This window comes from Egretta garzetta, unplaced genomic scaffold, assembly GCF_000687185.1.
Source record: "Egretta garzetta isolate BGI_Z169 unplaced genomic scaffold, ASM68718v1 scaffold36, whole genome shotgun sequence".
NCBI classification, from domain to species: Eukaryota; Metazoa; Chordata; class Aves; order Pelecaniformes; family Ardeidae; genus Egretta; species Egretta garzetta.
The window spans coordinates 2991948-3005379 of record NW_009259975.1 but is presented as its reverse complement, the minus strand read 5'-3'; the positions used below and the strand labels follow the sequence as shown (position 1 = coordinate 3005379).

At 41.8% G+C, this 13432-nt stretch overlaps 1 protein-coding gene across 1 annotated transcript; it reads right to left on the bottom strand.

Annotated features, from left to right (window-relative positions):
* Positions 1-5749: 5749 nt before the first annotated feature.
* On the bottom strand, positions 5750-8081 carry SNAI2 (snail family transcriptional repressor 2). Its single transcript, XM_009640357.2, has 3 exons — positions 8003-8081; positions 6892-7437; positions 5750-5931 (listed from the first exon to the last, which is right to left on the bottom strand). The coding sequence occupies exons 1-3, from the start codon at positions 8079-8081 to the stop codon at positions 5750-5752; spliced, it is 807 nt and encodes a 268-aa protein (XP_009638652.1).
* Between the last annotated feature and the right edge of the window lie 5351 nt (positions 8082-13432).

Here is a 13432-nt window from a genome sequence, read left to right as displayed (position 1 = left end):
AAGGGCATTTATTCCCTCTTGGTAAGGGCTGCCAAACTATGATCTTCATCCACCTTGCAGCTACTTAGCATATGCGCTGGGAAACCTTCTGGTGGTGCATATAAAGCAGAAAGGAACAAAGTCAAGAGCTGGCTATATTCAACATCCAGGTAAAAGGGAGAGAAGAGAGGGATGTAACAGAAATCAGCTGTTGCACTTTGCAATAACTTTTGTCTTACAGAGATGCGGGGAAAACAAAAGAATGAAGGCCATGAAGGAGCACTTATGGTTTTTTACCCCAAATGGTGAGTGAACCAGAAGAGAAAATGTAAGTTAAGAGGAGCTAGGTGACCAAGCTGCCAAACAAGTAAAACCAACACCACCGTGCATTTTTAATTCTTCTTTTTTTTTTTTTTAAATCTCTAGCCTGGTTTGGCTGTGTGTCCCTCAGAAGAGACAGCAATGCAAGTACAAAATTAAGCTGCACCATGGCCTCAAAGACTCTTGTAAGCCCTGTTTCATACAGTGTCTCAAAGAGGATATGCCTCTGCAGCAAAATATGCACCCTTTTAAGAACCTCATGTCTCGTACTTACCTGAGGCACCCTAATGCTGCACTCTGCAACAGGACAGGGAAACCCTTGCGCTCCCAGGAAAGCACAGTCCCATTGTCCATACCCTTCAAAGTTCCTGATGACTTTGTATAGATTTGGAACGAATTAAAATATTTAGAAACAAGGGACAGAGCATGCAAACATTTTTATTTGTACTCTACTGTTATGGCTTATACGGTTTCCACAACCTTTATGCATCCTATCAGCATCCCATCAGAAACTGAGTGGTATTTCCACCTCTACTCAGCAATGGCAAAGCCCTTTTGCAGTGCTGGGTCCCGTTCTGGGCTCACCAGTGCAAGGTGGGCATGAGAATACTGGAGTCCAATGAAGGACCACAAAGGTAATTAAGAGATTGGAGCACCTCTCATATGGGAGGACTGAGACAGCTTGAGAAGAAAAAAATCAAGGGAGCTCTTCTCAATGTGTATAAATACCTGATGAGACGGAGTAAAGAAGACTGTCAGACTCTTAGTATTGCCCAGTGACAGGACAAGAGGCAGTGCACACCATCTGAAATACAGGAAATTCCATTGAAATGTAAGAAAAAAACTTTTTTACTGTAAGGTGACTAAGCACTGCCATAGGTTACCCAGAGAGGTTGTGGAGTCTCCATTCTTGGAGCTATTCAAACCTCAACTGGATTGTCTTGGGTAAACTACTCTGCTGACCCTGCTTTGAGAGGAGGGTTGGACTAAGCAACCTCCAGAGGTGCCTTCCCCCCATAACCATTCTTTGACTCTGTGATTTCACTTGCCCTGTCTGTTCTTATTTCTTGCAGCTGCCATTTGATACTACAATACATGCAGGTTGGAGTGTGCTTCTCACATTCCACTCTTTATGTTTCTGTGAACCAGAATTAAAATTTATATATTTTAACTGCTAAAACACCTTCTTTAAAGAGAAAAAAAAGCAAAAATCTGGGACAGCTAGTAAAAAACATTATTTCTAAAGCAGTAATGTTCATCACTGAAAATGTCTTATTCAAAAATAAAAATATATTTTAAGATGAAATATTGATTTGGTTTTGTGTCAGGGGAAATCAGGTGTAGCACAATACATGAGAATTAAATTACCAGGTTTCCCATTGTCCTACCTTTTAAAATTGAAATTATGTGATCTTTAGGGTGCTTCTTTTTACATGATTTTATGGAGCTTAGAGTAATAGGCCCTGAGCTTGCTTAATGACAACAGTAACTGTAATAATCCAAATAATAGAGTAAAATACAGAAGACAGATTTCATGGTGCCTTAATGTGAGAGGCATTTATCTTAACCTCTTGGTGAGTGCATAAGATGCTTTTCTGAACTCCACATTAGATAGTAGCATAACTGCAGTGCTTTGAGCATAAATGTGTACTTTGTTCTGTCTTAATTTTGTGCACATCTTACTTCATTCTGCAGCCTCTGAGGTGAAAAGCACGCCCAAACAGACACAAGGGAAGAGAAAAGAGGAAAACAAAGCTAATCAGTTATTGCCTTCAGCCTTGAAGAACTCATACATTTGACTTGTAACTGCACATATGCTCTGGTGGTTCAGCTCTTCTCTGCACATTCAGGAGTTGAAAGTAAATTGCCAGAACACACTAAAGAAAGGATCTAGGTCTTATTCCCTATAATGGGCAGTCATATAACCAAAAAAGTATATACTTAGAACATTTGGAGTAACCTCTGGGCAAAAGTCCCTTCCCTAGATCTACTGATTTTAAGCAACTCATTAGTGAAGAGTTAAAAAAAGAAATCTGTTGTATATAGGTTGCTATCATGCAGGTGCCATTAGAGGAGAGGCTGGCTTTTTCACAACTCAACTTTTCACTTAAAAGAACTACATTTAGCACTGGTGTCAAAAATTAAAACTAAAAATGTAATTGATTTCAGAAAAGAACAACGAAGATATTTGGAGTGCAGGAAGCCTGTTTTCCTAAGAAATATTTAAGAAGTTGATTATTTGGATATAGAATCAGAGATGTCTTGTAAGAAATGTAGCAATGGCCAAAGACATTCAATGGGTAGATTCACCATGGAGGGAGCTTTTCCCTCAGGTTTTGAGAAAGGCACAGGAGTCATCAACCAGCAGCTCAGAACAGAATTCAATTTACATTGATAAATAGCTTGTGCAGGTACAGAAGGGCATTTCTAAAGTACTAAGGTAAACTTGTGAATGGAAAATGTTTTGGATAAATTTCCTGACAGCAAATAAAAGCAGTCTCACAGGAAAAGCAAGAGAAATTCAGCTGCTTGGGAAGTTTATGCTGCAACTGGACAGCGAGCTAATAATCTGTGATAGAGCACTGTTTCAATTAAAGAGATGAGCCAGAAGAGCTTCCAGTCTTTCCCATCTTTGTGTTTTATGAGTACAGGTGTTACAGGCATGCAAAGTAGCATATCTTAATTGTCATCTCCAAATCAGACCAGTTCCACTTGTGTTTGGTTTAGCATACTGTATTTTGATGAAGTTTTCATCTGATTTCCCTTAAGGACAACAGTAGAATTTCCACTCATTCAAGAAGTCAAGCTCTTATGCTATTTCATTTACTATGGGTGTAGAGAATTTCAAGTGTGAATTAAAACAATGGAAAAGCCTTTGTGACATGACACAGGAGAGCAAACCTAGAACTTTGACAGTACAAATAGCTGTTGACTGCCAGAGCTTTACCCATACGCTGGTAAACTTTGCTCTGGGAAGAGAAAGCTGCACAAATTGCTGCTGGAGCCTAAGGACTTCAAAGCAAATGACATGGAAGTGCAAATCAATAGAGTAACCACATGAAACTTTTCAAGGGTATTTGATGCCTTCATGTGTTCGATTTGAAATGTTACCTCACAAATTCCCACTAACCCTATCTTTCTTGAACTCTCTGGCTATTTCCTGAAAAAAATCTAACAGGTCCTAGGGAATGGTTGTTATAACCTTGAGATTTTGTCAGAAGATGCTTGGAGAATACGGAAAACTTCATTAGAGCTGACCTTTTTTCATTACAGTGCTTCCCATGTGGAAAAGGTACAAAACATCAATCTTGTGCCTGTTGCCTAAGTTACTCCAGTGCAGTCCTGCTGATTTCCTGCGGAAGCAATCCTCTCCAGGGCTCAGCTGGAGGAGACACAAGGCATGAATGACCTGTTGCATTATTTTACTGAAAAGTACTCTTTTTTCTAGAAATTTGCACCTTGTGTTCATCCAGCTGTAATATTATCGTTAAACTGTTGGAATTTTGGGTTTGCTATTACTTGCCCCTGCTGGTACCCTAATGTAGACATAGCTGGCTTCAGATTGGATGCCAAGTAGTGCTTATCTGGTTTCAAGCTTTGTGCTTCGTTAGAAGTTGAAAGTAGTGTTGTTTTGCACTAGTCAGTAATGATGAAACATGATTTGTTGATGTTGTAATGCTTTTATGTAGTTCAGATCTTGGAGTCCTTAGTTAAATCATCAGAAGAAAAATAATTCTACTTTTTATTACTGGATAAGCCTTTCCTGTGATATATTAGTTGATATACAGTCATAATACGTCACTTGACAGTTCTGATATGTAAGATACTTGAATTAAAAATATCTTTAATCTTTCTGAAATGATCATATAAGGTATATCGTACTGTGACTTGACCACTACTTTAAAAGAGAATTACACAAACATTTCTGAACCCTGTAAGGCTCCAGTGACTTTAATGAACTTTGGATCAGGCCCAGATTTCCTAATGTCAGTCTCAGGAAAAGCACTATAATAAGGCTGCTCTAATAGCATCCTTTCAACTGTTAAAATGCAAGAAAGAAGTTTCTTTTAAAATGTTTTTGATAAAATACACTTCACAATGTTGTGGTACTGTTCTAAATAGCAAAAAAAGCAACAGTGTTTTAAAGCAGTGACTCAAAAAAAATGCTCTGTACCATTTTAAATGTTTTAAAATGCAAATATGTGTATTCTTTTCTAATGTTCAGTACTTGTGAACTAAGGACTCGCATCAGAAAATTCACTTTTGTCTTCATATGGTTATGTAGAGCCACTTGCATTTTTCTATGTTCCAAAACCTCGATAAACCAGACATGGTTGTTTTCTTTAATTAGAACAAACAACAGAAACATTACTTAAAAATGTTTATTGTAAAAAAGTGGCTAGAAAACAACATAGATTTCACTTCACACTTTCTTCAAGTTATCTATAGATGCTGCTATAGGCAACAATTCACTTTCATTCATAACACATTCAATCATATAAAAATAAAAATATTTACAATATATCCACATACTTTACAAAATCATCAACAAAAAAGGCACTTGGAGGGGTAATGCTGAAAATATTGCATTTCCTTTGTGCATTTAAAAAAAAATAACTGTCAAACTCCCGTGAATCCCCTCTCTTGCACTTATTCCCGGTTTTAAAAAAAGATTAAAGTTTAGAGGAACTATTCCATATTAAAAGATGGTCAAGCATGCACCAGGAATGTTTGAAGCTACAGTCTTTTTTTTTTGCTTTTTTTTTTTCCTTTTTCAAAGAAGGCACATGCGGTTAATTTGTGACTTTCAATTTTTCGTACATTCTCTTACATGTTTTTTTTTTTCCTCTCTTAATTATGCAGCTTTAAAGCATTTCAGATCATTAATGAAGGCCTTGGCTTCTAATAAAATAAAATAAAAAACACAGCAATGAATAATATTAAACATTTACTAAAGTAAACTTGGAATACTTTTTAAGGCACCTGAGATAAATGGTGTCTAGCAAAATTCACTTGGGTAGTATTTTTATTAAAAGTTCCACTTAAAATACTGTTTCTTTGGTTGAAATGGCTTGGCAGGAATGTATTGTTAACTTTGCAGCCTTTTCTAAGCAAGAAAAGACGACCTACATTTGGCTTCATCTACAAAGAAAGCTGATAATGCTTCTTCCTTTAGATCTACTTGAAATGTCATGCATGGTGTCTTTCCCCATATTTCAGAATTCACACTTAAGAATGCGAATGTGCAACTGCACAGAAACTACTTAAAGCTCATTTCTACTGACATTCTACGTTCTTCCACTATTTTGTTTGTTTGCTTGCTTGTTTGGTGGTGTTTGGGGTTTTTTTGGCTGAAAAGTAGACGAGAAAACGCCTTTGGATTTCCACTTATCATTTGGAACAGGAGTGGAGAAATGCATCGAGTCCAGGTAAACATTGACTGCATGACTCAGTGTGCTACACAGCAGCCAGATTCCTCATGTTTGTGCAGAAGAGACATTCTGGAGAAAGTTTTGGAGCAATTTTTGCACTGGTATTTCTTCACATCTGAGTGGGTCTGCAGATGAGCCCTCAGATTGGATCTGTCTGCAAAAGCCCTGTTGCAGTGAGGACAGGAAAACGGCTTCTCTCCTAAAAAGGAAACATCAAGGGAAAATAGGATAAAGCTTTAAAAAAAGAAGTATACATGTTTAGGACAGGTAGAACCTGCTTTTGTCCTCAGAAACAAGCAAACAAACAGAAAAAGATTTGTTATAATAAAGAATGTGTAAGAAAACGATAATCAGGCCACAGATACAACAGCTTTCAGCACTGCTGACTGTACTTGCAGAGCTCAGTCTTTTCAGAATATGCTGCTAAGTGCAGTCCCCGAAGACAAGCTGCTGACACCTTCTGCATCTACAGGTGCAGGCAGTACTTTTAGGCTGGGCTCCCCCCAAAGTTTTCAAATATTTTCACAGAACTTTTCCTGCTTAGTGTTGTGTGAATTACTGGGGACAAGGGCTTTGACTGAAGAGCAGCAAACAGCAGTACAGACATCACATTGTTACCCAGTGTTATACTCAAAACCAAGTTTTTGCCTTAGCAGAAAAAAAAAGACCGCTTTGGTGGTGATGTGTTTCTAATTCTTAAGGGCTTGAGATAGCACATGGAAAACTTGCCAATTGCTTAAGGAGTCAGAAAGCAGCCCCTCATGCACTGCCTTTCTGTTTTGCTGCTTGATTTCAGGGTCAGCTGGAGCCTTCTCAAAGTTAGCAATTTCCAAAGCCTGAAAGTTAACATAAAATCCTTAAAGCAGAACCTTCAGCTAGTGGAAATGGGTTAAACCATCCTAAAATTATCAAGGCAGCAGTGCTGATTTATGCCAGTATCTGGTCCATGGTTATGAGACCCTGCTCCATGCCCCCCTGCCCCCCTCCGCCCCCCAAGAGGAAGAATTTAGCCTTTTGATGATACATTTGAAATTCTGCACATGCATTTTAAGGTTAGTAAAGAAACACTGCTGTTTTTTTCCACCTGTGGAGAAAAATAGCAAAAGGGCATCCTGATGTTATAGGAGCAAGAAACTGCAATGGTAGTGGTTGTTCTTACCAGTGTGAGTTCTAATGTGTCCTTGAAGTAGCCAGGGTCTAGAGAAAGCCTTGCCGCAGATCTTGCAGACACAAGGTAGCGTGTGGGTCCTGATGTGCATCTTAAGCGCTCCCAGGCTGACGTACTCCTTGTCACAGTACTTGCAGCTGAACGATTTCCTAGACTGGGCATCACAGTGCAGCTGCTTATGTTTGGCCAACCCAGAGAAAGTTGAATAGGTCTTGTTGCATAAACTGCACTGAAACTTTTCGGCTTCGATTGCATGGGGGTCTGAAAGCTTGGACTGGATTCTCTCTTCTTCATCGCTAATGGGACTTTCTGAACCACTGTGATCTTTGGAGGAGGTGTCAGAAGGTGGAGGTGGGCTGACTCGTCCCAAAGATGAGGGGTATCCAGAAAGCGGAGAGAGGTCGTTGGGTAATGGAGATGGTAGCAGCCCGGTTGTAGTCCACACAGTAATGGGATTGTAAGCTACTGAGCTCAGGATCTCTGGCTGTGGTATGATAGGGACTGGATAGCTTTCATACAGGTATGGGGATATAATCACTGGAGAAAGAAGAAAATTTTAAGGTAAGAGAACAAACAAGTCTTTCAAAAGGCAGCAAAATTAACACTTTGGGGATGAAAAGGTGCATAAACTGAACACTCAGCACGGTCATCTGAATATAAGGAGGAGTAAGGAAATACTATTTCACAGATATATTCTGATGGGTAGGGACAGTGCCCTTGAACAGGCAAATTACAGCTGGAGAGTCTCGCCAAGGCAGCATGCTGTTTCTCAGACTGTGCAGCCTGATACAATGAAGCAGTGAAACTTCCTGAAGGATTTGTACAAAAGTTTCAATTCCACCACCAGCAGACACAGAACAGGAAAACTCCAAACCCTCTCTACGTAACTGAGTTCAAGTGGATGAGCTAACTTTATGATTCATTCCAGGCAGCGTTGACATATTTCTCAAAACTCCCTCCTTGTAAGCAAAAGAAAAAGGAGCTAGCAATGAACTAACCCATTCCCTCAAGCCCGAAAAGCAAGCCCACCCCTCCTCATTACCGCCATGCAACAACCGCGACCTCAGGAGCAACGCGGTGGCATTAGATTTCGTTCTGTTACCTGTATGAGTGTCCAGTTCGCTGTAGTTTGGCTTCTTGGATGAATTGAAATGTTTCTTGACCAGGAAGGAGCGCGGCATTTTGGAGGCAGGGCTTCTCCTTCTTCCAGGCTCTCCTCGTGGGTCGGCGTAGCGGTCCCCGGCCGGCGTGCAGCACACACACGCACACGCGATCACTGCCAGCGCATCGGTCCCTCCCGCGCCGCCTGCCCCGCGCAGTCCATCCACTGTGGTCGTGTAGTGGCAGTGCAGAGGCGCCTTGAAAAGTGCTGTAAATACCCACTCGTCAGGTGCAGGGGGGAAGGGTTTTCCGCTCCTCCAATCACTTCGGGATGTTCTCAAGCACTTTTCCAAACAGGCTGTTTTTCTGGGAGGGCTCTCTGGCTGCTGGCAGGAGGGATCCAATCCCTGCTCGGAGGGTTTGGTTCAGGTTTCAGCTCCTCCCGCTGGAGACAGCTGTGAACAGAGGAGCAAGCTGTGGTCAGAGCGCGTTATCCTGCTACAAAGTGGGTGTATGTTGCCCTGTAGAATTTTGGTCTAGAAAAATGCATTGGTCAAAGTGCTTTAAAAAAACCCAAAACGTCAGTTTACTGATTCAGCTGAATTCTTTTTTTATTTTCTGACAGAGGCCTGGCTAAGTCATAGGCACTGAAATGTCTTTTTTTTTTTTTTTTTTTTTTTTTTTTTTTTTTTTTTTTTTTTTTTTTTTTTTTTTTTTTTTTTCTTTTTTCTTTTTAAAATGAGTCTGGTTTCCAGATGTTTGATATAAGAATTACAATGGAACAAACCGTTCATTAAGGGCAGAAGCGGGGGGACATTACAAGATAACAAGTTAGCCGGCAGAGCTAATGGAAGCCTTTGAACTGACTGCTCCATTTGGGAGCTGCCTTTGAATAGTTGCATCTAGGAAAGGCTGGAGCCAAGCAGCCTGCCTCCCTAACCTGCACCCTTCCAGGCAGAAGGGCCAGCGAGATACTGCAAGTGAGTTCAAGGAGAGGGAGAAACCCTGGAAAAGATGACATTTCAGAGCAGGGTGATGGGTTTTCTGTAATATGCATGCTGCTTCAGACTGTTCAAAGGAAGAAACACTTTCTTTCCTACTTTAAAAATCTGCAGAATGCAAACCCTCGACCTTTCCTTCCTTGGGAGTAGTCCTGTCACTCTTTTGCCTATCCTCTTAGAGCACTGCCAAGGAAATTTTCCTAATTATCCAAAGCAGTTAAAAGATGCACAGATAAGCAACCCCCCCCAAATTACAGACTGGGTAATTTAAATGTCTCTTAAACGTCCTTCTGCATTAGTATATTTAGGACCTCCTTATTTCCTACGAAGGTATAATCTGTATCATGTATTTCATTTAGGATGAAAGTCTCTTCAGTGTGCCACAGAATTTTCTGGTTATCTGGATTGATTTAGAGGCGATGGTTAGTCACAGATAGGTTTGTTAATTTTAAAATATTTGCAGTTTGAAAATACGGACAGCTGAATGCTGCTGCCGCTAGGGCTCTGTCCTGTCGGGAGGCGGCGCGGAGGGGTGTTTTAGAGAGACCACCCCAGCCCTTTTTTGCAGCAGGTGTTGGAATAGATGTGGAAAAAAAAAAAAAACAAACCCTAAACCCAAAACAGCAAAAAACCAAACTCTCTGGTTCTGTTAAGACACGTAAAAGTAAAGTGCTTTGTCAAGCTGCATGACTTCTTAATCTCGGGGATGCCAAAACAAGTGCAGGGAAAGTTAGCCATTTTCAAGGACTGATTAAAAAGATTCAGCTGTTCAGCATCTAACTCTGCTGTCTGTCAGTGGAAGGTGTCACATGGATTTCCAGGCTGCAGGGAACACACCCAGGCTATGGGAGGAAAGGGAAAGTGGCGAGGAAAGGGACTTCCCAGGTACTTGCTTTGCAGCTGGGGTGGAGGAACAGATGCAGCTCTTCGCAGGGGGGAGAGCAATGCTTGCAGAGACACAAGCCATGGCTTTCCTCAACTCCACAGAAATGAAGAAATCCACAAAGCATTCTTAAAAGGTTGCATTTGTGGTCCTGCTCCCCTCTCAGCTCTGTTCCATCTGAGAAGTCCCCATTCCCTGCCAGCTCTGGGAAAGCATTGCATTTCAGGATGTGAGGCATTAGTCTGTATCTAAATAGTCTGTTACATGAGCTGTGATTCAGACCTTGAGCTGGTTTAAGTTTGTGTGTTGAAATGAATGGAGCCATGCAGATTTTCACTGGCTCGGGATCTGTTCTTTTGTATGTTTGTTAGAAGCAAAGGGTCTGATTCACCAGTGAGGCACTCCCTCTCGGGGCATTTTCACCAGCATAACACCCGAGTGATGCAGTTTAAATTAATTGCACTTATATAAATCACAGGAGCGTAAGCAGTTAGCCCACTGGCTGAGCTGATTGAAGGATGTTAGGAATTGGATAGAAGGCATGTTATTACACGGTCCTGAAAGGATATTAGCAGCACATACTACCTGAGTGAGGTCTGCTGTCAAAAAAAGGGAGAGTCTGCGTGAGGAGTGGGTGAGTCAGAGTAAACAGGTGTTCGGGGTGTTTACGGCGAATGTGGATGAGAGGGCACTCGGAGACGCACAGCATCCATCCCCGTGCAAGACAGGCAACGCGCAGGTCCAGAGCAGCAGGCAGGAGGTGGAGGTTCCCCCTCCTTGGGGGAGCCAGGGGGGCGCGGGGATTGGGGAGGGTGGCGGGTGGCTCTGACGGTCACGCTGCCTGCGGGCAAAGCCTCGCGCCCGCCTCCAAGGGATCAGGCCTAGAGCTTCCCTCTCACATTTTAACAAGTAGTTGGTCTTTTAGGGATTCTTCACGTTTTCACTTTGAAAGCTCGTGTAAAGCTGTCTTGTCAATGCCACTGTGTTGCTAATTGCCGCTCTGCAAAGCGGGTAGGAAATGATCTGAGCAATTCTGTTGCCTGAAACCTTGGCATGTGCTTTGCACAAATTAAATGGTCAGGACCATGCAGCAGAAATGGCTTTTTTTTTTTCCTTTCTTTTTTTTTTTTTTCACATCAGTCCACTTGTTCCTGTCCCTAAATACCTAAGTAACAATCTGTGAGCTTCACTTTAGCCTCCCCATTTCTGACAGCTCCACCAAATCCCTTTCCTTGTCAGGTTTTCTGAGAAGGGCAGCAACTTTTGTTACTCAGCTTTCTGGAAGTGGAAGGGTGCCAGAACTATGTTTGTTATCAGAGGGAAGAGGGACCCAAGCTAAGCCATCACCAGCTTAGTTCTTTTCATGACAGCATTTATGTCCTTACCAAGCATCAATTACTAGCAAGATCATGGATCAGAAAACGTTAAATACCTGTATAAACCACAGCAGAGTCAAAAAAATAGTTTCAGAATATTAAATGAGTTATGCTGGATCACTGTTTCCAGAGCACAATATATTTCTCAGGCAGCACTGTTAAGCACATTTTGCCTAGACCTGCCATGGAGCCCACAGAAGGCATCACGGCGAGGTTCAGAAGAACCCCCAGGAGGCACTGAGCCCAGGGGAACATACCAAAAATAGCTCTGGAGGTTTATTGATGCAGGTGATGACTTCATTCTGAAAGGGGTAAAAGCGCAAGTAACTCACACTTACAGCATAGCTCTTGCAATTCATAAGCCTCCTACATTTCAAAGGAAAGTGTGAAATGGTTAATACAAGAAAAAAAAATTGATCAGTTTTCAATAGTTGGTTGAATGTAGAAGATATCAACTCAGCTGCAGTGTTACCCCTTGCTTTTGTATTTCCCCCCTAGTGCCAGATAGTATATCCTGGAAAAGTAAAGAAGTGGTGCAACTTTCAGAAGAAGGAAAGATTTAGTAGAGCTAGAAAGAGAGGATTACCTCAACTGTGATTAGGTTGGACATCAGAGAGGAGTAAGCCCAAAATTAACAGAGTAGGGGGAAACAATTAGGGAATGGTATTCCTTCCCATTGCCCCAACATATATGCCTTAAGAAATTTCTTTGAAACATATTTTTAGGTTACCTTTTCCTTCATGTTTTGCTCATCCTTCCAAATGCTGACCTGAGCTGTCAGCAGAAATGGCAGCAAATTTAAAGAAGGACCTTTAGGAGATCACGTTAAGCTCCAGTCTTCTAGGCCTAAAGTTCAACGAGTCAGAATAAATCTGTGCATCTTGGAAAGTTTTTCCAATTCAAGTAAAAAAAATCTCCACATTTTGAAGGTTTTGCTCCAATATATATGGCTTTTCTAAAATCAGCAACTTTAAGTCAGAGTTATCAAGTGCAGTTCTGTAATAGGATCTAAACTTCTGAGATTCAGAAAGATCATAAAACAGGTTTGCTTTTAGGACATGTTATAGAACTAAGTGTTCCTCCATGTTTTGGTTGATTTTGTAACTCCGGTTTAAGCCTATTAAAGAGAAGATGCTTGAACTGCAAAAGTCTGATTCAGTCTAAACTTTCCAATAAATCAAGGAGCTTTGAAGCGGGTCTCTTACAGGTCTAAGCTCATCTCTAATTCTGATATATGTACCTAAAAGTGATGCTCATTGGAAATAAATTTGCATTTATTTATAAGATGCAAAATGGTTCCTTCTGGATCAAGTAGTTCAAACAAGGCTGGCTTCTGCGTGCTCTCTCCTTCACACCTGTGTAACTTCACCAACTTAAGAGGGTTCCGTTTAGAGTCAGTTTAGCCCATAATGAAGGAATCTGGTCATAGTTCGGTTTTCCTATGTTGTTTCTACATGAAGGTATTTTAATATTGGGCCAAATTCTCCTGCTGTTCCCATCTGTAGTATCCCCACTGGCTACAGCTGAGCTATTTCGGATTTACTCGAGCAGAACTGGGGTGTGATTCTCGCCCAGTAAATACAACTCTCATTTGCACGTGTAGTACTATGACAAGTATTCGTGAAAAAATTAGATCCCAGCTAAAGCTCCCACAGGCTGGAAAGCAATGCTTTCCGCACCGTATTATGTTTTCCTGCTCTTCCAGAGTGCCACTGGCGCTATGCAGAAGAGGAACAAAAGATTTGAAAATGCTGACCTTGGGCTCCAGGGCTTGCACGGAGCGTTGTGTGGTTGGAAAGAGCCATCTGCTGGGCATATTCGTGAAAAAATTAGATCCCAGCTAAAGCTCCCACAGGCTGGAAAGCAATGCTTTCCGCACCGTATTATGTTTTCCTGCTCTTCCAGAGTGCCACTGGCGCTATGCAGAAGAGGAACAAAAGATTTGAAAATGCTGACCTTGGGCTCCAGGGCTTGCACGGAGCGTTGTGTGGTTGGAAAGAGCCATCTGCTGGGCACAGCCACCGCCGGGAGGAGGCTGCTCCCCGCAGCAAGACCTGTGCCAGCCGCCCCACCGTGTGGCCAAGCCAGTGAACTGGGGGTGCTTGAGGACGCCTTGGGGTGCACCACGGGCAGGCGGCTCCCACCGCCCTGCTGCTGGGGGGGCTTTGGGG

What these genes read in the sequence shown, in the direction of transcription:
- SNAI2 (XM_009640357.2), bottom strand. Translation starts at nt 8,081, where the DNA reads ATGCCGCGCTCCTTCCTGGTCAAGAAACATTTCAATTCATCCAAGAAG. An exon ending in CGAACTGGACACTCATACAG is followed by an intron (nt 7,438 to 8,002) that starts GTAACAGAACGA and finishes TTCTTTCTCCAG; the next exon opens with TGATTATATCCCCATACCTG. An exon ending in ACACATTAGAACTCACACTG is followed by an intron (nt 5,932 to 6,891) that starts GTAAGAACAACC and finishes TTTCCTTTTTAG; the next exon opens with GAGAGAAGCCGTTTTCCTGT.